The 24,624-nt window shown below is 48.5% G+C and overlaps 1 protein-coding gene across 4 annotated transcripts; it reads right to left on the reverse strand.

Moving 5' to 3' along the window:
• Nucleotides 1-140: 140 nt before the first annotated feature.
• Nucleotides 141-24,574, reverse strand: grik1a (glutamate receptor, ionotropic, kainate 1a). 4 transcript variants are annotated; one of them, XM_062485441.1, is made up of 18 exons: nucleotides 24,012-24,574; nucleotides 19,474-19,641; nucleotides 18,956-19,213; nucleotides 17,194-17,375; nucleotides 16,586-16,639; nucleotides 16,061-16,234; nucleotides 15,800-15,943; nucleotides 12,572-12,679; nucleotides 12,167-12,211; nucleotides 10,627-10,740; nucleotides 10,121-10,324; nucleotides 9,390-9,613; nucleotides 8,667-8,785; nucleotides 6,893-7,110; nucleotides 4,830-5,055; nucleotides 4,291-4,541; nucleotides 3,096-3,262; nucleotides 551-657 (listed from the first exon to the last, which is right to left on the reverse strand). In XM_062485441.1, the coding sequence occupies exons 1-17, from the start codon at nucleotides 24,118-24,120 to the stop codon at nucleotides 3,137-3,139; spliced, it is 2,724 nt and encodes a 907-aa protein (XP_062341425.1). In that variant the 5' UTR covers nucleotides 24,121-24,574; the 3' UTR covers nucleotides 551-657; nucleotides 3,096-3,136. The 4 variants fall into 4 exon arrangements, with proteins under 4 accessions (XP_062341424.1, XP_062341426.1, XP_062341425.1 ...); XM_062485440.1 differs by lacking the exon at nucleotides 3,096-3,262 and having other exon boundaries at nucleotides 141-657; XM_062485443.1 differs by lacking the exon at nucleotides 12,167-12,211 and having other exon boundaries at nucleotides 24,012-24,573.
• Nucleotides 24,575-24,624: the final 50 nt, after the last annotated feature.

The raw sequence follows: 24,624 nt of genomic DNA on the forward strand, positions 1-24,624 counted from the left end.
CAAGGGGTCCTTATCTCCACGAGCTGGTTGTGTCTGGCTCAGCGACAGCGACTAGCTGAAGAAGCAACTTCCCTGTAGGTGATGCCAGAGGGGCCATGGTAGATCCGGCACACACGCACAAGGAAGAACAATCATTGTGGAAAATTGTAAAATGCTTTATTCTGGAAAAATGAGCACAGTACAGGAGACTGCAACAATATACCCATCTTAGGACAAGCGACATGAAAATTCCTCCGTTACCATCCATTCATCCACTCTATTACAAACACATTTCACGTCATTATTGATGTTGCTACAAAGGCAATAAACTAAACGACGTATAATTGTAGATTTACTGCTGATATAGGCTATTTAATGTATTCACACAAGAACGGAGACCGACAATAAACAGAATAGAGCGGCTCGCTAAATAACACGAGAGGGGATCCTAGCGTTTCATCCAGCCTCTCAGACAGTGTGTCTCTATAAGCACTAGGGTAAACGGGGCTTCCTCAGTGGCCTTCTCTATGCCATGGTCTCCTTTCTCAGGGTGCGTTTGGGATGACACATGCCACTAGCCAAACCGGCGCGGCTGCGGGGTCGCGACCTTCTCTTGATGGTTTTGTGACAGCGCAAAGAGATGCCCAACTCCTCCATGACGCTGCTGAAAGAGGCACACTGCAAAAGAGAACAACAGTCGCCAGGTTAGCGTTAGCCGAGTTAGCCTTTCAGCCTTGGTCCAGGGGAGATGTACAATGCTGGCACATTCATCAAGGGTAGCTGTAATGGCACCGAGACAAGCCGGTATTATTCTTTATGTGTATGCTACATTTACATTTAGTCATTTAGCAGACGCTCTTATCCAGAGCGACTTACAGTAAGTACAGGGACATTCTCCCTGAGACAAGTAGGGTGAAGTGCCTTGCCCAAGGACACAACGTCATTTTTCACAGCCAGGAATCGAACCAGCAACCTTCGGATTACTAGCCCAATTCCCTAACCGCTCAGCCCCCTGACTTCCCACCTGACATGATAATACAGGCTGCAGCACTGAGCTGCACAATTCATGTGTAACAGTTTTTTCCAAACAATGTATGCCTACAATAGCCCTACTACTATGTGGAATTCAACAAAACTGACAAGAGATGAGAAACATTATAAACTGCTGCAATGTCATTATGTAAAAAGTTATGAATGAATGATTTGATGATTAGGAAAAACTATTTAAAAAAAAGCCTGAGGCTTTGAAAATAATTAATAGTTAGAAATGAAATGTTATTTATAATCACCTGGTTTGTGTCGTGACCCAAGCTGCATTAAAAACAGCAGTCATGGCTTCTTACATAAATGTATAATGAAGTGGGATAATGGAATATCACTTTTTTGTCCATCCTGGATTGACACGTTTAGCAAATAGACAGATACATTTATGCTTCTTGCGAACACAGTCTCAAACCAGTTTGCAGTTTAACTGTTAGAACTTCCAAATTGACCTCTTCTTCACATTTAACCCCTGTGGGTTATACTTTGTCTCCTCCCACCTGGAACAGGGAGAGAACGCTCACCTGATGCTGACCTGCTCTCGTCTCCAGGGAGGAGGAGGAGGAGGAGGAAGAGGAGCAGCAGGAGGAGGAAGAGGAGGAAGACCCTGGGACTAACCATGTCACCAGGAAACCTACCTTGCAACAGCAACTGTGAGTATAAAGTCACAAAGTGGGATTTTGGTAGCAGGATTGGGTAGCAAATCCTACCCACTTGCTCCCCAGTCTAATTAGCATATCCTCCTGGGCCAAACAAACAGTTGAAAGGCTTCTATCAGGCCCAAACTCTCTTTAATCCCAGTGTACTTTTGGATTATGGTATTATTCAATTAGCTTTTCGAAATGAATGTCTTTGGTGAGATAGGTTTGGTTCTGGCTTGGTGCTCTTGCGACCACATGGTTTAATCTGGTGCTGGTCTGATCTAGTGTTGGTGTGTTGGTGTGTGTTGGTGTGTTCTACTGTAATGACTAGACAAGCGAACCATCTAAGGGCTGCTGCTCCTCCTCACACAGACAGATCTGGATCTCTGCCCTCCAGGCTGTGTGTGTGTATGGTGTGTATGGTGTGTGTGCGTGTGTGTGTTGATGGGAAAAAAGCTCCAAGTGTCTGAACCACTGTTTAGAATGATCCGTCAGAACTTTAGCTGAGAGAGGAGGAAAACAACTCAAAGTGTGACTAGCCGCTCTGAAGTTCCTCTACATGTAGAGCAGCTGCACTGACTATGAGGCCTTTTAGGATTTGCAGTGAGCTCTGTGCTCGAGCTAAGCTAAATAAGATACGCAATAAGAAGCATTAGCTGAGAGAAAATGAAATAGGACTCTTTTATAACTGCTTGCTGTGTTCTCCACCTGGTTTTCAGGGATCAATTTGAGTGTTTTCTCCATTTTGAAGTGGCCTTGCACTGATGCAAACCGGCAGCATTGTGCTTCTCTTACAGTCTGTCATAAGGACAAAGAAGGAAGCAACACACACGGTAATAGAGGCAGAGCTGGGAGATTCTGGTTTACAGAGGTTGCAGTGCTTTCTTCCTTCAAGACAGGTATTTTCAGATTTTCATCTAGTAAAGTGCATCTTACAGTAATAAAACCGTTAGTAAATGAAAAGGTACTCTCTAGCTAAATAATTTAATGAAAATAGACTACAGGTTTATATTCATGTATTTCTACTTTAGATTCTGCCAATGAGGCCTCCATTGTTACTCTTTGGTGTGTGTCACTTCCTTTATCCCCGGGAAATGACAACTGCTTTTCTTTGGTCATAACATAAACAGTAAGTCAAATGTTAATGTAAGAAGAGATTCAGTGCCATCTAGGCTTTAACATCCACTTAGAGAAAGCTTTTCTGATTTCTAAACACCGCTGTAGTCATTAGGAGGTCATCTTCATAGGCATATCCAGAGGCCCTATCTACATTACAGGTGCATGGAACCACAGGACAACAAAACGGGAGTCTAGGGGGTCACAGATTATAGGTCGAAGGTTGAGAGTCATGAGGCAAAGGGAGCGTGGACACTGGGACACTTCCACAGAGGAGGTGAGGACCTGTTTATGGGGCACGGACGTGTTGTCACCAACCTATTGTCAAGCGTGTTTGGCGAGTGGGAGCGTTGCCGTAGCTACTCTATATCGTCCCCCAGCAGCCTGCCGCTCTCCAGGTCGTTGGAGAGGGACGAGCCAGAGGAGGAGGTGGAGTCTCTGCGCTGGAACTGACGAGACTGCACGCCATAAAAGAAACAGAAGGCCTGTGGCCCCGCCCAGCGCATGCATGCACAACGAGACAAGATGGAGAAAAAACATCAAAACAAACAACACAGGTCAGACAAGCAATTTGTGTTCAGGAAGACTTACAGCACGGTGCAATTAAATATGGTTACTTACATGAGAGACAACAACATGGCGTACAAGGCAGACTTGTTAAGCTAGCCACACACTTGCTAAATATTTGAAATCACTGTGACTCTTTGCATGCTAATTCAATGTAAATAACAATCAAGCAGAAACAAACAGTGAAAGAATATTTGATCAAACAGAGAGAGAAGAAAAAACACCAAGCCACAGAGTGCACAGGCACACACAAGCCAATCATAATAATGTGCATTATGGGGTTTCTACAAATAAACAGATAGACTCAGTTTGATATCCTAACAGCAGAGAAGCAAGATGAGAGCAGACAGAGAGATGAACCCAGCCTGGGTTTGCTTCCAGTCAGCTGGTGTCCAATGTTGTCAAGGCAACACCAGCAAAAGCACATTATTTATATTGGTTCCCAACTCTTACTCCCATCTCCCCCCTACCTTAAACAACAGCCATATCTAAGGGGTTTATGCAAATGTCGGAAACGTTGCCAGATCAGTGGAGCACCTGTTCAGTTCGAACTGTGGATCAGCAACGCTGATCCACAGTTTGCGTTTGTGAAACCTACAAAACAAAATGAGCCTGATAGGAGCTGAGTTGGTTTCAGAGTGGTTCTGATTGGCTGCCTTACTTCACACGTTCAACAGCTGTTACCTGGATCAGTTTCTTTGGCTGGATTATTTCCCTTATCACAGTTTAGCACGCTCGGCACCCGGCCACCCCACCACCCCACCACCGCCTCCCAGTTCTCTTCCTGACCTCCAGGCACATCCCCTCCCCCACCTCCACACACCACCTCTCCTCTGGACCTCGCAGAGCTGCAGGAAGGCCTCCAGAGCTGTTGGTGGCGCCACCCATCCTCCTCCCCTCCCCGCTCAGACAATAAGAAAAACAACAGCCTTCGCCTCTCTCTCACCTCCTCGATGTCAGAGTTCTTGCGGGCCTTGTAGATGAACTCTCCTATGGCCACGAACACAGAGAGAACCAGGCCGGCAGCCAGCACGATGAAGATGCCCCCAATGTTCTCCACCCCCAGGGCGCTGGCCTCCTTGTTGTCCTCCTCAGGACAGCCGTTCCCTCTCCACCACTTCTCCTTCATCATGTGGAGCTTCCCTTCTTCCTGCAGCTGCAGGATGGCGATGGTGATCTTGTCGCGGTAGGGGGAACCTGGGGAGAGGAGAGGAGAAGAGAAGAGAGGAGAAGAGAGGAGAACAGAAGAGAGGAGAAGAGAAGAGAGCAGAGCAGAGCAGAGAATAGGTTAAATCGAGTAATTGAGGGATTTAATTTATCACAGTTTGCACTTTGCTTTTGGTCCTGTGCCAATTTGATCTTTTTTTTCTAATGGGCGAACCAAACCAAGTGCATCCATGGTAACTGGAATTAATTAGATTGGGATATATGTATTGAAAGCTCAGATGTGAGGGTGAGGGGGGCCAGGAGGGAGTCTTACTGTACCTATGGGGGTGCCCACCCCGTAGCCCTTGGAGTCTATGAGGCCTCCTATCTGGGTGAGGTTGCAGTTCCTCTGGCTGATGTACTCTATGCTGGTGGACTCCATCAGCATGGCATAGTCCGTGGTGAGGACACGCGTGATGCCCTCCCTGTTGTTCTTCACCAGGGCTGTGTTCTTCCTACTGCTCATGAACGCCCACATCTTCTCATAGGTGGAGATCTTGGATTTCTGACAAAGCAAGTTTCTTAGTGAAGGGGGGTAGGAGAGTGTGTTTGTGTGCGCGCGCGCGTGTTTGTGCCTGTGTTGGCAGGAGCGCGTGTGCACGTGAGGGAGAGCTGCGGGATTTATGTGTGTGTCTTGTGTGCCAGTGAGAGCATGGGGCCTTGGAGTGTGTGTGTGTGTGTTCATGGAGGTGTGGTTCTCCTCTCAGTCAGAGAAAATAGGACAGCTGCGTGCTAAATCTCCTCCAGCTGATTCAATTCCTCCTTGCCGTCTTCCCTCCCATCCGGGCAGCTGTAATCACAGGCTGCCATCTGAAGGGATAAAGCCCCCGACGGCTCGCCCCTGCAGAGTCGCCAGGACTCCCAAGGGGACTGGAGGGACACAGAGGGACTGTAGGGACACAGAGGGACTGTAGGGGGACAGAGGGACTGGAGGGGGACAGAGGGACTGGAGGGGGACAGAGGGACTGGAGGGGGACAGAGGGACTGGAGGGGGACAGAGGGACTGGAGGGGGACAGAGGGACTGGAGGGGGACAGAGGGACTGGAGGGCGACACACTACATAAGCGGGGAACGGGAAAGTTATCTACAGTGGCGCACTTCTGCAAACCCATTCCTGCCTGCAGACGCACAGTGTCTAAAAACATAAAAAAACATTCAACCCACACACACGCTGCTGGCCACAGTCTTATATCAGTCCCTATTACAGTTTTTCTCGATTGCTAACACACAAAAATGGTATATGTAAGCCATCCCCACAAAACCATTTTGCCAAATCCCAGCAGAAAGACCATGTACCCCAATCTTTAAACACAATTTACCCTTTTTGACACATTTCTCAGGTTCATTCACACTTCTTTGCAAACGTCTAAACACACCTCTTACTTTAAGACACAATTATCACCATTATGTCATTCAGAAAACACTGCCATTTGATAAGTAAACCCAAAACAGCGCAATTCAAACACCCTTACCAACCAATTATCCATGTGTAAGCACTAACAAGCAAATATACTCAACAAGCAATCAGGGGTTTGGAATGAATACAAAGGTAAGCTCATCTGTACTTTGAAATCATGGATGAAAATATCAGAAGAAAAGGAAGAATTGTCCAAATGAGAGGAGGTGGACAAGGGAGAGGAAGAAGAACAACAATCTCAAATGAGATCCATGCCACACTATGACAGAAATCCCTATGATGATTTGTTTATTTCCTTGTTTTCTTAGCCTTTGTTCCCCAAATTACAATTTACAGCAATACATTTGTGTTGTTGACTAACAGTACTACTATTTGTATACTGTGACTACTACAGTAACAAGAGCTCAAAATGCAATTGCTGTATAATAGAAAATAAACAGCCTGTAAGAAGGACAATTGCAGTAATTGTGAGTTTTATGATTTACATCATGTCAAACTCATGAGGTGGAACATATCTAAAATTCAGGGACACGTTATAGTCAATGATTCTTGAAAACCTTTTTATAATAGTGTTTTCAATTCCTCCCAGCAGTGTCTAAAGGGTATTCAGAAGGTTGAATTTATTTGAGGGCTTTGTGTGTATTTTGAATGCAAAGTTAGGTTTATACGACAGATAATATGGTTTTGACTACAGTGTTTGATTTTGGGTCAAAAGTCAAGGGTTTGGCCAAAACAGTGTAAGTATGAAGATGTGTGTTTAGAGTTTGGAGAAAACACAGTACACATTCAAGAAATGTGTCTTAGCAATTGAGAAAAACTGTAATGGTGAGAACAACAGGAAGTCCATGTAACAGGAAGTCCATGTAACAGGAAGTCCATGGAGCTGGGAGTCCACGTAGCCCCACCGCAGCTCTGGTCCCCCTACCTTAAAGAAGGTCATGGTGGAGCCGTCCCTGACGGAGCCGTACTCGATCCTGGTCTGCTTGGCCAGGTCGTCGGCCGAGTCGATGGGGGCGTCCATCCGCTCCACGGTGAGGAAGGCCGCCAGGTTGGCCGTGTAGGAGGAGATGATGATGAGGGTGAAGAACCACCAGATCCCCCCGACTATACGAGTAGACAGAGCCTTGGGCATCAGCTCCGAACCTGCACACAGAGATGGAGCAGAGGTTAGAGAGAGAGGGAGAGAGAGATGAGAGAGAGAGAGAGAGAGAGAGAGAGAGAGAGAGAGAGAGAGAGAGAGAGAGAGAGAGAGAGAGAGAGAGAGAGAGAGAAAGAGAGAGAGAGAGAGAGAGAGAGAGAGAGAGAAGAGAGAGAGAGAGAGAGATGAGAGAGAAGGGGTTGAGAACAGAAAAAAAGTGGAGGGAGAGGAGGGAGAAAGAGATATAGAGGTTGAGAGAGAGAAGAGAGAAAGATTGAAAGGGAGAGAGGGAGAGAGAGGAGAGAAAGAGGGGAAGGGGGAAAGCTCATTTTGGTGCAGGGATTAATCTATGTGTGTACACACAGTAGGTGTCTACATAATGTGTGTCTCTGGCTGTCTCCTGAACAGCTTCCAGATCTCAACGAGGTTCGGTTGCTATAGAGCGAACAGGACCATCAAGATCAGTCAGAATGACACGGATAAAAGAGGAACAGTAATAAGAGCACTGTGTGCGTGTGAAAGAGAGAGTGAGCGAGCGAGCGATCGAGGCAACGAATAAGCAAGAAACTGAGCGTGTGCGCAGGAGAGAGAGAGGGAGAGAGGGTTATGTATGTGTTTATCTGTATGTTCGTGTGTGTGTGTGTGTTTGCCCTGCCCACCCTGATAAACACATTCCAGATAAGATGATCTTAATAGTTGGATTCACACCACTGCACCTCTCGGCTCAATGAGATGTCCATCTCCACCCAGAATGATCAATGATGGTGTTCTTATCTATCTATTTCTCTTCCGTAGACTCTTCACCGCTTGGCTCTCATCCAAACACTGGAGATGGGCTGTGCTTCCGTGCGGGGCTTAGATGTGTGTGTGTGCGTGCGTGTGTGTGCGTGTGTGTGAAGTAGGAGACTGTTTGGCTTGTGATAAATCAGGAATAGAGAGCTTGCAGTGAGCTATGCTCTTTGACTATAATAGCTGTGTGTACGTGCAAGCATGCATTTGTGTGTGTGTGTGTGTAAATAAGCTGGCAAAGCATAATGGACAGAATGTGAGAACAGGCATGTGCGTGATAGAGCTCAGACTGACACACAGGAAGAGAAATGAAGGCAGGAGAGAGAAACACACACACACACAAAGCACTTGGGGCCGAGTGTCCTCAACCGATAGAGAGAACAAGAACAAAGGAGAGAAAGAGAGAGAGAAAAAAAAGAAAGGATGCCGACTTTGTCTGTTTTAGCCAACATTTAAACACCGGCATTTTAGTGGTCAAGGCTTAAACTGGGCCAAGGAGTTTCGAGAGTGAAACCTGGAATATGGCTGGTTGTCACGGCAATGTATCCAAGGTAGGTGGGCACACCCTGATACCTCATCTGATTGCTGAAGGCGCTTGTGCACACAGTCACACACACACGTCAACGCACACACCCAGCTCATACGCTGTGAGACTTTTGAGGGGCCTTGGGGTAGGGACCCCAACAGAGGAGTACACCAGAGACCAGGCCTACTGGCCCAGCGACCCCAGCACACTGTGGGACGTGGGACATCACGGCGGCGCCCTGGCTACCTTGCCGCATGAGAGCTCCGACGCCGAACCAAAAACTGTTGAGCAAAGTGAAGTTGTTCTCCACGAGTTCCGAGGATGGGTTGCAGGGGTGAGGGTTGTACCACTCGTACGGAGTAAACCTGAGGAGAGAAGGGAGGGTAGGGGGGGGGAGGGAGGTGGGGAGGGAGGGAGGGAGGGGGGGACGGAGGGGGGGGAGGAGAGAGCGAGAGAGGGAAGGGGGGTAGGAAACTTTAGCTGTATGTACAGTAGCTGACGAGGCATCCATAGCGTATACTAACACAATCTGATTGGGCAGGGCTGGCTACCTCATTTGCATTTAAATCATCACTACCAATCTCCCCTGCTGGCTCAGTCTTCAGCTGCCAGCCGCCCAGACATTTTAAACGATGCCCTTAACTGGATAGATGTAGAGCCAGCTCACACATAGGGCTACTAAACGATGACTGCACTCGCAGCAAATCCTACAGGCCACCCAAGAACAAATATCCCGAGATACATTTCTGCACGGCAAAGGCAATCTAACCCGAAGGACTAACTAAGAAACAGTCAGCGCTCTCGGAGAGCCATTCCATTTGCTTCATTTATATTCTGTACATTCAGGACGAAAACCAAAATGCATTTGTCCTAATAACAGGAACTATTCCCCAGACAGGCGCATCCATGCTGACGCTACGGTTGCAACCTCAGTAGCTGTTCTTTCAACCCAACGCCCTGATCCCGTACCTGGCGATGACGAAGAGGACACAGCTGACCCCAGTGCAGGCCAGCAGCACGTACATCCAGATGTCGGGGGAGAGGGGGTTGAGGAAGGAGAACACCCCAGGGTTGGTGCCGTTGGGCTTGCGGTACAGGATGCTGATCCCCAGGGTCATGAAGGGCTTGGAGAAGTCAATGGACTTCTCCCTCACGTAGGTGATGGTCAGAGGAGCCACGGCAAGGTCGGCTATCTGAGAGGGGGAGGCGAGGGGGGGAAGGGGGGGGGGGAGGAGAGGAGAACAGAGGGGTGGAGAAGGGAAAAGAGAGGGAAGGGGAAGGAAGAATGGGAAGGGGAGGAGGAAACATAGGTATCACTTTTCATATAACAAGTCGGAAAATACCAAACAGCTTGCGAATACACTGCAAAAAAGGTCTGCTAAAATACAAGAAATTGACACTAAATTTTAAGAGAAAATGACTTAATATACTAGTGAAATTATCTTGCTGCATGGACAGATAATTTTACTCGACAAGATATCTTAAAATAAGTTGGTTCCAGTCTAGAAATACGTAGGCTTAAAAAATAGAAACTAGTAAATAATTTTTGAAACAAGATAATAAATATTATATTTTCAGAACTAAGATTGTAAATCTTGGCAAGCAGAATAATTTGCAGTGTAGGCTTGCTGAGTACTGTATCTCAGTCGCACCTTTCAACCAAAGACCAGCGTGGAGGCCAATCACATGACCAGACTTACGTGGTCAATGAGCTCCCGGACCATTCCGTTCCACTCTCCCTTGTCATTCTGGGCGCCATATTTCCCGTCAGTCACCAGTTTGACCTCATAGGTAAAGCCCAGGATGTTGGACAGCTCCTTCAGCAGGTCCAGGCAGTAGCCCTCAAAGCGGTCATTGCCAACAAGCTCCTTGTCCGATTTCTTATGCATTACATAAGGGTTTTCCTGCGTGAGTGCAAATGCAAATGAAGAGATGATCCTAGGACATCCACAACCTTACTCCTCCTCTCCTCCTGTCTAATCTCCTCCTGTCCCTTCCCCTCTCCCCTCCTCCCCTTTCCTCTCCTGCCAACCCCTCTTCTCTCCTCCTCCCCTCTCCTCCTCCCCTCTCCTCCTCTCCTCCCCTCCTCTCCTCCTCTTCTCCTCTCCTCCCCTCTCCTCCTCTCCTCCCCTCCTCTCCTCCTCCCCTCTCCTCCTCCCCTCCTCTCCTCTCCTCCTCTCCTCCCCTCTCCTCCTCCTCTCCTCACCAGTATGGTGGTGACGACGAGAGTGCGGTTGGCCAGAGAGTCGGTCACATTGTTGTCCTTGTTTCTGCTGTTCTCCGTCAGGTTCAGACCCCTGTACGAGTTCCACACGGCGATCTGGAGAACGCAGACAGCTACTTAGCTACTGGACATCATCAACACGTACATCAAATAAATGTTTGAAACGTTTGAAATGTTATTCAGGTAGGTTCCCTGTTTAGGGAACGGATGGCTTGGTGTTTTCTTCGGAAATATTGGAAGATCACATGACAAAATACAGCATGTTGTTTGTGGATAGGTGGTTGGGTAACAGGACAAGGTCAAACATCACATCAGAGATGACAGGATAGGTGACAACAAGGGACGGCATCGGTAAATGTACAGCCTCGCTAGGGAATATCTGATCCATCAACATTTTCACCCTGGGCTGTGTGTCACTTCCCACCACTGTAGACGAGGAGACAGCGGATAACACTCAATCACAGAAGAATAATCCAGACAGTTATCAGATTAAGAGGAGAGAAGCGCCGGGGAGTCGGGATTTAACCCTCTCAAATCCTTTTAACAGCTGGAAGATAATATCTGTTAATTATGATCCTCCCGGGGTCAGGGGTCATGTTATGACTTCTTTGGGGTGGCTACACAGGGAGCTGGTTATCAGGAAAACTGCTCCTGTATTAAACCGGTCATCAGTCTTTGGCTGAGTGGAGGAATGGTGTGTAAAACTCAACACAGTGTAGGATTAATGGCTTCTACGCCTGGTTTTAAACCTGCCATAGTCAAATAGCAATAGATAATGTTTTGATAATAAGAAGCGATGAGAAGGAGAGAGTTCTTAACTCTATCATACTTTGTGGGCTACTGAGCTGTAAGAATCTCTGTATGTACTGTGCCTGCCAGGGCAGTTAATCACCACACAGCCTTGTGCTGTAAAATAAATAAACACCAACTAGATCATTTCTCTGCACAAAGAACACGACGAGAGAAAAGACATCCCAGCTGACTAAGCAGCAGAAGGACATGTGAGCAGTGGAACGATACAGAACTACAAAGAAAGTTCCAGCCTTTTAAAGTTTTACTGTCCAAAGGTAAAATTATTCATCCCCTCGTATAGTTTTTCCAGCCTCATCTTCAGAACACATTAATCGCGCCATTGGTCAATACCCAATATCCAACAGGGCTGCCACGCTTTGATAGTCAATGTTATTACAGGACCTTAGGACTCAAGCGATTTGTGTATGGCTGTATCTGTATTATTTTAAGAGTAGAAGGGACTTAATGAAAAACACAGAGGAGAGAGAGAGGAGAGAGGAGCGAGAGGGCTAAAGACTAGATTGTCTGCTATAAGAATAGCACATGCAGTGTTGTTGATCGTACACGCACAATATCTGAAAATCCCTTTGAAGTCAATCTTTGCCCTATTTCCATGAAGGAACATTGTACAGGGGATTGTTTTTAGGGAGGAGGGGTCAACACAGGGAAATGAAGATACTGGAAAGGTAGGGGAGCAAGTTCAGAGAGCGTTGAAGGCGCGGGCACAAACCTTGATCCACCTTTTATTGAGGCGACTGGAGCCCTCCACAATCCCCTTGTGAAGAGGCAGAGAACACAGCTGAGAGTGAGTATCACAGAGCCCTGGCTGCAGGGAGGCCTTCAGGGGGATCAACATCTCTAACGAGGTGATGAGGACTAATGAGGACTAATGAGATCCAAACAGGATCTACAATCCTGACGCTACGGGATGTACAATACAAAAACAGGCATTCTAAACCACGCCAGTGATGACTGGCTGTGTCAGTCAGCGGCGCTGCTGATGACTGGAGGAAAGATTACAAAGCACACCCGCGGGTCGGCGTTCACGGGACGCGAAGCGCGCACGCGCGCGGACACACCCGGGTTCACCGCCGTGCGAGGGATTTGATTGGCTGCTGCCGGCCAGTGTGCTCACCCTGGTGGTGCCGTCCTCCTTCAGGCTGATGATGTCTAGGTCAAAGTCCCTCCGCAGTCCGTCCGTCTTGTTAAGGACTATATGTCCTGTCAGACCGTCCCACTGTGCCTGAAGATGGAGAGAGGTAGAGAGAGAGGGAGCGGGAGGGAGAGAGGGAGGGAGAGAATGAGAACGAAAAAGAATCAGACAAAGCGACAGAGAGCGAGAGTGTGATAGTGGGAGAGAGAGTGTGATAGTGGGAGAGAGAGCGTGATAGTGGGAGAGAGAGCGAGACAGAGCAAGAGAGATAGAGCGAGAGAGATAGAGAGAGAGATAGAGAGAGAGAGATAGAGAGAAAGAAAGAAAAGGAGAGTTAGACCAAGTGACACACAGAGAGAGAGTGTGTGATAATGTGTGTGTGTGGGAGAGAGAGAGTGTGTGATAGTGTGTGTGTGTGTGTGTGTGTGTGTGTGTGTGTGAGTGAGTGAGTGAGAGAGAGTGTGTGATAGTGTGTGTGTGTGTGTGTGTGTGTGTGAGAGAGAGTGTGTGATAGTGTGAGAGAGAGAGAGTGATAGATGACCATCCCTCAGGTATCTGTGGAGCCTAATTGAGGCTTTGAAGCCTGAGCCCCCTGGCTGGTGAGGAGAAGTGGATGGAGGTCTGACAGTGACAGAGGTTGGGAACCCAGTCCGGCAGACTGGATGCAGACAGGAAAGAGTGGCATGTCCTCGCCTGTTCATTACTTTTCAGAAGAGTTGAGGGGAAATGCTGTGGTGCCCAGGAGGGTAGATAACAAGTGTGGCGTGGGCATCAGGTACAGCAAGTCCAAAACCAGTTCTGCCCTGTTCTTACAATACCGACCCCGTCAACCATTTGAATACACCCACATCGACCCCAACTGGTGCCGATGGCTTGCCCTAAGGCTAGCTACTGAACACAGTCACCAGTCATAGTGGTGCCATTTACATTTCTGTCATGGGCTTCCAATCCCTGGAGAGCTGACTGCAGACCGAGAGGAGGTCTGTTTGATGATGTGGCCTTCCCAGAGCCTGCAGTGAGGTAATGGACCTGTCAGAGCTTCAGTCCCCTCCAGCGGAAGAGAGAAGAAGAGAGCAGAGGAGAGGAGAGGAGATGGAAGAGAGGAGATGGAGGAGAGGAGGAGAGTCTGGGAGACATCCAGCTGTGGGACTGCAGTTGACTGCACGGCCGTTGGGGGGGGGGGGGGGGGCACCTTAGGGAATGCAACCAGGCGCCAGTCAGGCACATGGAGAAGGCCACAGAGACTACTGTACATAGATTCTATCACTTGGTACACTGGACTTCCATGACAAGAAAGGAGGAAGATTTGTATTGCAGAAGACCCCAGTCACTAACACCAGATGACACACTTTCAATCTCTTTGACTATGCCACCTCTGTCGCCACGGTGTGTTTGACCTGTGTGTGCATGTGTGTGTGTGTGTGTGTGTGTGTGTGTGTGTGTGTGTGGGGGTAATAGCTGGGCATGTGTGTTTAGTGAGTCACCTCCAGGCAGAGCCAGAAGGAGGGATCTACGTACAAGCCCGGTAGGCTGATCCCCCGTATCTCATTCCTAGCTGAGTGTTACCTCCAATCACCTGCCCAGCAGAGGACCCTTACAGAGACTCACACCCCTGGCTCTTTAAAAACACACGCACACGCACACAGGCATGTAGCCTATGTGTTAACGCACACACAGATAGAACACACAGACACAGCTGGTAATGCACCATCTCCTATGTACCTGATCTGTTTATCCTTAGAGCGGGATAATGCTGTCCAATCCTCTGCCTCCCCCAGTGATAGAGAGATGAGATTTAAAGACAAAAGCCAGTTGAAATGGACTGGTAAATGAAATCGTTTCCATGAAACATGGACGTGGGATGAGACTGTACAACCATGCAGAGAGCAGCAAACCAATTACAAAATCATTACACCTATTTGTGGGAAATGGAAAACAATCTAATTTGTGTATTGATATTCTGAAGCTGTGCCGGGCAACTTTTTGGTGTATTTGATCTCAAAAGATAATGGTCCAAAAACAGCACCGTAGTGAGTGTGTGTTCATACTGGTGAAGGACATGGCATATAGAGCATACAGTAATCGCTCTGTCATGTGAGGGAACATCTGGGCGTGTAGACAGAGAAGAGACACCTGAACACCGTACAGAGGTCAAACGCCATCAACGCCATGACAGGAATGACAAGAATCTTATAAAAACAATGCTTTCTAGACATTTCTGTCAACCTGTCCCCATATTAGGTTCACAAAGCGAACCAATCTTTAACCGGCTAATGGAGTCACATGACATAAATGTCTTGTATTTGAGTTCAGTAAGATACAGTTTGTGTTGGCAATTCTCTCCCCTCATAGCGTTTAGTACATTTACGATAAAAACTGAACTACCCATCTCCAAGGATCTGAATACCCCGCCCCCTCTCCTCCCCTTGGATCCACAATATGTTGTGTATGACAGCAATGGACTGGTGGGCAAGTTTCACAGTTTGTTGCTCTCAGGCAATCATTTAAAAGGCATTTATCAAGTGATGAATACCACAGAGTCACCAGCTGTATATGCCCTGGGGATGGGATGAAGAGGAGAGGAGCGGGAGGGAGGGAGAGAGAGAGAGAGAGAGAGAGAGCGATTGAAAGAGAGAAGCAGAGAGGGAGGAAGAGAGAGCGAGTGCGTTGGGAGAGCTGGACCAAAGAGGACTGGACACGGGAGAAGGGATTGAGCGATGACGCTCTCTCTCACTTATTTCTCTTTGCCAGGAAATGCTTCTCAACTGGGTTTAAGACTTATCAAAACGCTCATGCATCAAAGGCCTCATTTCTGTATGTAGCCAGTAAACCAGGCAGGCAACCAGGCAGGCAACCAGGCAGGCAACCAGGTAGGCAACCAGGCAGGCAACCAGGTAGGCAACCAGGTAGGGAATCAACAGAGCTGAAAGGCAGTGAATGAAACAAGGAAATGTATGTTTAACTCTTTCTACATATGGGACAGTGTGTGTTCATGGTGAAGACAGCTGGATTATATTGTTGTATTTTGGGGATTGGCATGTCACTGGAGACTTGCTTCTGTTACAGTGAGTGACTGAGCTGTTGTGGGGGAGTGTGTGTCCATGAGGCAAAATGGCGTTTTTGGATGTCATTGAGACCGGATGAGGGCGGAGAGGGAGAAGGAGCTAGGGTTCAAACCCGGGGCGGGCGGGAGAGCGGCGGGACACTGACCTCTTTGAAGAGGTTCATGAAGCGTGGCCCGAAGCGCCAGGGTTTGTGTCGGTGGCACTGCAGCGAGCTGACCGTCATCTGGGTGGCCCGCTGGGACGCCACGGCGACCATGAACACGGCGTCGTACATCAGGGCCGCCTCCGTCTGGTTGGGGGGGGGGGGGGGGGGGAGGACACAAACACACACAGACTGAGGGTGCCTTCTCGGTGGTTAGGGTTGGCCGGCGGTGGGGTCGGGGGTCGGCGTTGGATGGGGTCTCACCGTCATGACTCCGTCCATGAGGCCGCTCTCCTGCTTGGGCAGGGCCTGATGCCTCTCCGTGGCCCACCGCTCCATGGTGCTGGCCACGTACGGGTCGTCCAGGTTCAGCAGCCTGAAGCCGGTCATGTTGACCCCGCTGTAGCGGTACGGCTCCAGGTCCAGCGCAAACAGGTCCTGAGGGGTGAGATGGAGGGGTAAACAGAGGGATGGGTTTAGGGGAGAGAGAAAGAGAGAAAGAGAGAGGGAGATGGAGCGAGGGACAAAGAGAGAGTGCTGTGGCGCAGCGTTTGAGGCAGCAGAACCTCGGCGTTCCTCTTCAGGGGGCCTCTACCATCTGAGCAGTCATGTGTTCTCACCTGGGTGGGCCCCTGCTCAACCCACTCTGACCCATGGTTCATTATGTCCCGCTAGTGCTAAAGCGAGGACTGAACCAAAAAATGTTCATGGCACAAAACGGAATGTGAAAGCATGACAAATACAAGGACGTTTCGTACGAGTGCAAGGTTACACCGTTCTCGAACGCACCAGAGTAGTGAAAAAGTAATGGTAGTATTCAGTCATCATCCCCATCGACGAAAGCTGCAAGGGAACGCAAAGAGAGGGTTCATTATCAAGCCAAATCAAGCAGACAAACACAAAGACACTCCCACCCTAACATCACACCAACATATCTTAATGGGAAGTCCCCCCACTGGGTCTGTGCTATCATTATGAAACACTTTCATATATCTGATGAACAGTGGGGGGGGGGGGGGGGGGGCGTTGTGCCCAGCATGGAGGAGGAGCCCCATCTCATTACAACTCCTCAGAGACACAGACACTCATTATACACCGTCTGAACCAAACACTGAGTTCAACCAGAGTTCACCTCTCATCTGTAACACGCTCTAAACATTGTATCCAGAGAGAGAGAGAGAGAGAGAGAGAGAGAGAGAGAGAGACAGAGAGAGTAAGCGAGAGAGAAAATAAAGTAGAGACATGACAAGAGTGAAATGATCCTATGTTCCAATACGTTACCATACATCGTAAATGTGTCTAAATAAAAATGATTGTCTTTCCTAATGCATTCTAACGCTGTAACAGCAGGCGGGGCAGCTACGCTCCACCAGTGCTGTCAGGCTGGGACCCCAGACCTGTTTGAGCAGCTCCGCTGCCATGCGATAGGAACAGTCGAACAGAACGAAGAACTCCTTGTCTTTCTTCAGCTCCTTGAGGAGGGGCCGGGCGTCGCTGTCCCCGGGGGTCAGCTGGCGGATCCGGATCTTCAGGTTGAGCTTGGACGGAGCCTTGATCAGCTCCTGCATCCGCATCAGCCCTGCACCACACCAAGCACAGAGTGAACCTGAGGGAGGGAGGGAGGGAGGGTGAAGGGAGGGAGGGAGGGTGGGAGGGAGGGTGGGAGGGAGGGAGGGAGGGTGAAGGGAGGGAGGGAGGGTGAAGGGAGGGAGGGTGAAGGGAGGGAGGGAGGGTGAAGGGAGGGAGGGAGGGATGATGGATGGATGGATGGAGGGAGGGATAATGGATGGATGGATAGGGGCCAAAATACAGTCACAGCCATAGCTACACACACAGACATAGACACACACTCAAGCAAACCCGCACATACACGCACGCACGCACACACACACAGACAAACACAGAGAGCATCACCCAGGCCAGACAGATGGTTTGCGGTCAGATTACATTGTCACATTTCCGACAACCCCAAGCAGACACACAGTGATACTGATGAGCAGCTACTGTAGGAGACATTGCATTATTTATCAGAACACTACACTCTTAGGTTACAGACAAGATGGGCAAATCAAATGATCACATAGCAGAGCAAGAAACCCACCAGAAAATGGACATTGGGCATCATGCCGGGGCCATCCTGAATATGAACACACACACACACACACACCACGCCACACACACCAGCCCTTCACAGGCTCGCACCATCGATAAAGAACTCAAGCTGGCTACTGAACAGGAGTCCAAGTCCAGTTGGAAGCTAGTAAAGGTCCAGATGGTGGAGGACAGATGGTGGAGGAGATATGGAGGAGAGGATCTCTGATGCTCACACACACAGGGCATAGGGGTCAGGTCTTCCTGACATCACAGCTCTGACATCACAGCTCTGACCTCAACATAATGTAAGGCTGGGTGTCAAACTATTTAACCCCCTACAATAACCTTTAGAAAGCACATCCACATGGCCTGGTTGAACCAGGACTTCCACTCCAATGCGCTTTGCACTGCTTGAGGGGCTGTCTAGCTGAACAGGGCCCCCACCAATCTGTCTCTAAGCCCTCACACACGCTATGTATATCATACCCCAGCCCTCCACACACACACACACACACACACACACACACACACACACACACACACACACACTCAGACAGTTTTCGATTGTTTTGGAAACTATGCATATCAGGATGATGTATGAACTGCCGGTGTGATATTTCAGAAAGAAATCCGAATCCAAAACAAATCCATACGAAAGCTTCATCGACCCTGACATTTCTGCTGAGATAGACTATCAGAGCTGGGTCATGGAAATGGACCCTAATGTGGAGGTTGGTTCTGATACACAATTCCCCCATGGTGCACAGAGAGAGCCAGGGGAGGCTGCTAGACAGCTTATCACCCCAGACCTCGGCCTGATTGAGGTGTGTGTCTGGTCAGCGTGCAGCACCGAGTGTGTCGGCAACAATGGAATTGCATCGCGCGATTTGAAATGGAATAGAAATGCATGCTGTCAACAGGAACATATAGACCCAGACCTCATCAGCGCCCGCTCTTTCTCAATCTCTCTCTTTCATGCACACCCTCGATCTATCTTTCCCTCTAATCTACTTATCTATTTTCCTGCTCCTGCACGAATGCGGATCGGCCACGGTGGCCACGCACCTGTGCTGTCCTCGTAGACCACGGTGAGCTTCTTCCACTTGAAGAAGGTGACGATGTCCAGGATGGCCTTGGAGATGGCCGTGTACTCTGGGTACAGGTTGATGTAGAAGGTGTCCTTGTTGTCCACCGAGGGGTGTTTCCAGCGGGTCTGGATGTGGGGCACCTCCAGGGCGTTGCAGATGGACTGGACGGCGCTGACCGAGGAGCTGTGGGAGGGGCCAAACACCGCCGCCACGCCCAGCGCCAGCTGGTCACACACTGCAGGGTGGGGGAGGGGTGGAGGGGGAGGGGGGTGCACAGGATGGAGGGAAGGGGGCAGTGGGGTTGGGTTGTATCAGGACATTCAGCACGGTTTGTGAAAGGTCTGTATCAGACGACACGAATCCTAAAGCTAAGCAATAAGACCTGACAATGCATCAAACATCACACCTTACTCCTGGCAACCATAGTAGACTCTGACTGAGAGCGACTAGATCACGGGTCATTTGGGGTTAGGAGTGTGCGGTGCGGCCGGCTACCTCTTCTGGTGGCCTCGAAGCTGTCGTACAGGTTGATCCTCTGGATGTCGTAGGTCAGCGTGGTGTTGGGCATCAGCGTCCGGTTCCTGTTGATGTTGGTCACCGCAAACTTGAAGGCCATCTCCTCGACACTCACCAACTCACGCTCCCGTGTCTCAAAGATGCCGCCTGCGGGGACGGAGGAGAGAGAGAGAGAGAGAGAGAGAGAGAGAGAGAGAGAGAGAGAGAGAGAGAGAGAGAGAGAGAGAGAGAGAGAGAGAGAGAGAGAGAGAGAGAGAGAGAGGGGAGTAGTGTAGAGGGAGACAGGGGAATTAAAAGCCAATAAACACGAGCAGACACTTTGAAATTGACGGAAGAGGGAATAAAAGATCAATTAAGAAGGAGAGGGAGTTCATTTTGAACAAGTAGGATGATGAGAGGGCAGGGGTGAATGGCTGCTCATCAGGAAAAAAAGAGAGAAAAGGATGAAAGTTGCCAGTGGAATGAAAGACAGAGCAGGGACACAAACAAACAGAAGGAGTGGTGGTGTTGGAGATTGGCAATTATACAGCATCCACAGAATGCAATTATTAAGTTCTAGTGATTTGTGAGAAATGTGCTGAAAGCGGACATGGGCACTGCCCTCTGAGTAATCGTATGAATAATGGTTTATGTAAAATCCTTGGGTTTGTGGAACGGGTAATTATTCTTTCCATGTTATTGGTGGAATGATTCTAAACAACAAGAAGAAACTGGTAGACGCAGCCTGTGTGTGTGTTTGTTTGTGTGTGTGTGTGTGTGTGCGTGCGCACAAGGCTAGACTGAACTCCCATATTCATTATAGAGCTATTCGGAGCAGTCAAATAGCCATGATTAAAGAGAGTGCAGTGTATCTATTGTGTGCATGACGTTAATTATATTAGGGCAAGGCCATTACTAACAATACAGAAAGCCTGGAGCTATGCTCATGAAGAGCTGATTCACCTAACCTTCCACTGTCACATTTGAACAGTCAAAACCTGTTTGTAGGTCAGGATGGGGATTGGCTACGCATACCTGGGCCGCATCTCAATCCAAGGAAGCGTTCCCTTCTGTCTTCCTTCCCTCCACTAATAGGTTATATCAAATCAAATCATCAAACTTTATTAACAGCTCATAGCACCCACCGGACAAGGAATGGAACGTAATACCTCTCATAGGAACCAGAGATAAGTGACAAGTCTTCAAACTGCACCCTAGAGCGAAAACTTGCCAATTTACAGACACATTGCAATCTGAAAATCAGCTTGCCTGCAGCCCAAATTTTGCACATTTAACGAGGGCCATTTCAGATGTGCCAAATCCTCTTCATGGGGTTTAAATCTAGTCCTCGTAAACATGGTCATAAAAATGGAGACATCCTGAAACAGACTCCATCTCCCATACAGCCCCCTCAGATGTTTCGCATTTGGTATTCAATCAACAATGAACCAGCTTCTACAGATCCATTCAAACGAGAGAGAATCGGGTGTTATAAAGGGGAAGAACTACTGTCCTCCACTATCTCTGACTTCAAACACATTCTAGGCACTCTCCTCTCAAAACGTTGGAAAGTCATTCGCATTCAAAGCCGCGTAGAGCAGGATGTGTGTGTGTGTGTGTGTGTGTGTGAAAGAGGGAGCGTGTGTGATGTCCTGAGGCTCCGCCGACGGTCTGCAGCTTCATCTGAAACCTCCAGTGGAGAGCAGGGGATGACCCTGGGGTGACCTTGAGCTCCTTCAGCCCAGTCAGCAGGGGACCCACAGAGACTCTGGGCTGTGACAACTCACCGAGGCAGACAAAGAGGAGGAAGGAGCGAGGAATAATTGGTGCTCCAAAATGGTGCATTCAGTACAGAGGCCTTGACTGTAGGTGGTGAGAGACTATTGGGTCTCTGACTTCGATCGCTGCCGGTGAAATATTAGAGTAACAAGCCTCCGACGTCAATGTTTGACTATTTATTTGTTTACATGATTAGACTTGATTTGTTTTCTCAGGGCCAGCAATAACTGCTCAAAACTGCATGCAAGCCTTTATCGGTGTTCCCATGTTTGCATGTGTGTGCGTTGCCAGAGAAATAGATAGGGAACCGAAGCTTTGATTGGCTGTCTGCTAAGATCCCACTGTGTGTCACTATTCTCCCAGAGATCAGATTGACAGCTATGAATAGCACAACACCTTCACTGAGCCAGAGGTCGTACAAGATAGCATCTCTATTGTCAGACAGCTGCTCACAGCAGGGCTGTGAGGACAGGATGGAGCGATGGATGGATGACAGTTGGCCCTAAACCGGTGGAGAGGAGGAGGGAGGAGACTTAGTGGGGAGCACAGGGCCGGGAGAGTTAAACAGAGAGGCGGAGAGGAGCAGAGCTGAGCCCCTGCCAACACGTCCGGCAGACCTAATCGCAGTGTGACGTTCAGGGAGTGTGCGTGCGTGCGCGGTGTCGGCGTGTCTCTGTCTCTCGCACGCTCACTCTCCTTCTCGTTTCTCCCCCTGCTCAAGGGTCGCAGAGAAAAATGCACTCGTCTCATCTTGTTTTTAGAACTAGTCCTACAACTAGACCCACCACGGTGCCTCTTCCCCAAAAGAGGTAACGGTTTGAGCACTTGACAGGAAAACACTTACTGTGTGTAATTGATAGTTGCAGCACTTACCACAGTGGCAGTATTCAGGTTTCTATTGAAGCTCACTTTCTTATCCTTCCCGTCTCTGGGACCCTGTCAATTTACCCCATTGGTGTTTCCACTTTCCTTTCAGCATCAAGACTCAACTACTATTCATCTCGTTGACAGTCAGGTGGTCTCTACCAGACACGACAAGTCACTCACACAAACATGCACACAAACTGGGCCACATAAGCACCCACATCTATGGGAGTCAGGTGGCTGAGCGGTGAGGGAATCGGGCTAGTAATCCAAAGGTTGCCAGTTTGATTCCCGGACATGCCAACTGACGTTGTGTCCTTGGGCAAGGCACTTCACCCTACTTGCCTCGGGGAATGTCCCTGTACTTACTGCTCTGGATAAGAGCGTCTGCTAAATGACTAAAATGTAAATGTAAATGTGTTGTTCATCACATCTAGAAAAGTCAACAGGAGATTACAAAGGATATGTACGTGTTCGTGAGTAAGAGGGGATGTGTCCATCACTGTGGTCATTCCTAATCATCACTAACAATCCACCAGGAAAGTTCTAGAATCAACAGGCACACAAATGGTGCCTTTGCCCAGGGTGTGAAGAGTGTAATTTAACATAATCCCATCCTTCTTCAACACTTACCTTTTTGTGAGTCACACCCACGACTCTCCCGATCCAGTCAATCAATCTCCTATTACCTCTCTCATGCAAGTCTAATGGACTCTCTGACACCAGGACGCTGTGCAGAGCTCAGTCCCTAGCCTCATCATGTGGAAGGCATTCTGCCTGATCAGGGACATCTTGTCTCATTACAGCTCTCCATAGTCAGGCTATGATGGCGGGGTTAGGAACTATTACTCAATTTTTTTCCCTCAGTACATCCATCTCCGTGATTGATTGGATGTCTTGTGCTGGATGTCTGTAAACTATTGCTGTGCGGCCTTCAGTCATTGAAAGAAGGTTTGTGTGTGCGCGCCAGACAGAGAGGTCAGGTGCAGACATACCTGAATCAATAATCTATTAGCCATTCAAGTGTGTGTGCGTGTGTGTGCGTGAGAGTGTGATCTTTAGGAGTGCAGTCACAACTGCACCTTAAATGTTTGAATAGAGATGTATTCTACTGATATATGTTTGATGAGCTTGTTTTGTCTTTCAAGTTTGATTTTCCATTCCTTCCCTTCAACTACTGGTTTATATGGCCGTGGTTTAAATTGGCCTGTTCTTTTCCTTAGTTTGGTATTGGATGCAAGCCGTAGCAAACCGTGCCGTAGCAAACCGTGCCGTAGCAAACCGTGGCGTAGCAAACCGTGCCGTAGCAAACCGTGCCCTATCCGTGCCTATAGAGCAAAAGTTAAATTAGACAACGTGTCAGCGTTTATGTTTAGGTTACAAACCAGATGCGTGCGTATGAATCCTGGGGTAAAGTTCAGCGCGTGTGAACTAAACTCTGGGCTTGGGAGGGAACCGAGACAGACTGGCAGATGCTTCCATTGTCTGTTTAAGTATAATCTTTGCCAGGGATGGAAGGGAGTTGAAAATGAGCCTTTCCAGTATGCTATATGAAAAGGATCTTGAGGGATTTACCGGGCATGAACCCTGGAACCAGACAAACAGGCGGTGGATGGACTAAAAAAGTTCACATACAACGATGTGACGACTACAGTGATTAATTAAAATGTGCCATATTATACTATATAGCGACCATCAAAAAACTCCTTCAACGCAAATTACAGATGTTGCCACTGCAGTTAATTACAATGAGTTTTAAGGAGGGGTCTAGGTAGGTAAAATGTTGCCTTGCACTTGGTGAAATCCAGCAGGTGTTTGCATTTACTGGGCCCAGTTGGCCTACTTTTCATACTCAAATCCACAACTGTATCATAAAGTGGCTACATTTAACTTACCAATTCTTAGGACTTGCTGTGAACTCAGGCAGATGGTCGCCATGAATACTAGACCGGTTAAGAGTTGCTTCCGTTTCTCCATAGTTCTGCAGTCAAACTTCACATTCATCTCCGCAAGTAAATCATGTTGACAGAGTGAAACAGCCTACGTCCGAACTATGAATCTTACGGCGTCCCATCCTCATTACGGGTAAGATTTGGGTGATAAGTAATCAACAGTTCCAAGTTATTCCTGGAAGCCGCCTTGGTCACAACTCAACCGCAGAAAACCCATACATTCCAATCTGCATAGGTTAATATCCCATTTTGAACAGACCGATGGAGCAATTTACATTCCAAGATTCAATTCTAACCTAAAGACAAGTTCACGCTGATAAAACAAGAAAGCTTGCGTTGTCAATTATAACGGTTTGAAATCAATTCCACCCGTCTTTGCGCGCTTGTTGCCGGACACTGAAAAAGGACCAATCCCGCTGATATCCGCGCACAGAACGCGGTGGCTGGTGCGCGTGTATGGGGTCAAAACAGAAGGCTGTCAGCAGCGCGGCAGCTTTCCGCTGTGTGTGGACAGGTCCTGATGAGAGCGGAGATACAGAGTAATCTTCAGGTTAAG

The sequence above is a fragment of the Osmerus eperlanus genome, chromosome 19, assembly GCF_963692335.1.
Source record: "Osmerus eperlanus chromosome 19, fOsmEpe2.1, whole genome shotgun sequence".
Classification (NCBI taxonomy): domain Eukaryota; kingdom Metazoa; phylum Chordata; class Actinopteri; order Osmeriformes; family Osmeridae; genus Osmerus; species Osmerus eperlanus.

Bases quoted from the DNA above. Each gene is read 5' to 3' on its own strand.
- grik1a (XM_062485440.1), bottom strand. From the start codon at position 24,120: ATGAATGTGAAGTTTGACTGCAGAACTATGGAGAAACGGAAGCAACTC. The intron at 16,640-17,193 runs GTCTGGGGTCCC...GTTCCCTTGCAG, and splicing joins CAGCGGAGCTGCTCAAACAG to CTTTCGTCGATGGGGATGAT. The intron at 9,614-10,120 runs GTAAGTCTGGTC...TCCCCCTCTCAG, and splicing joins TCCGGGAGCTCATTGACCAC to ATAGCCGACCTTGCCGTGGC.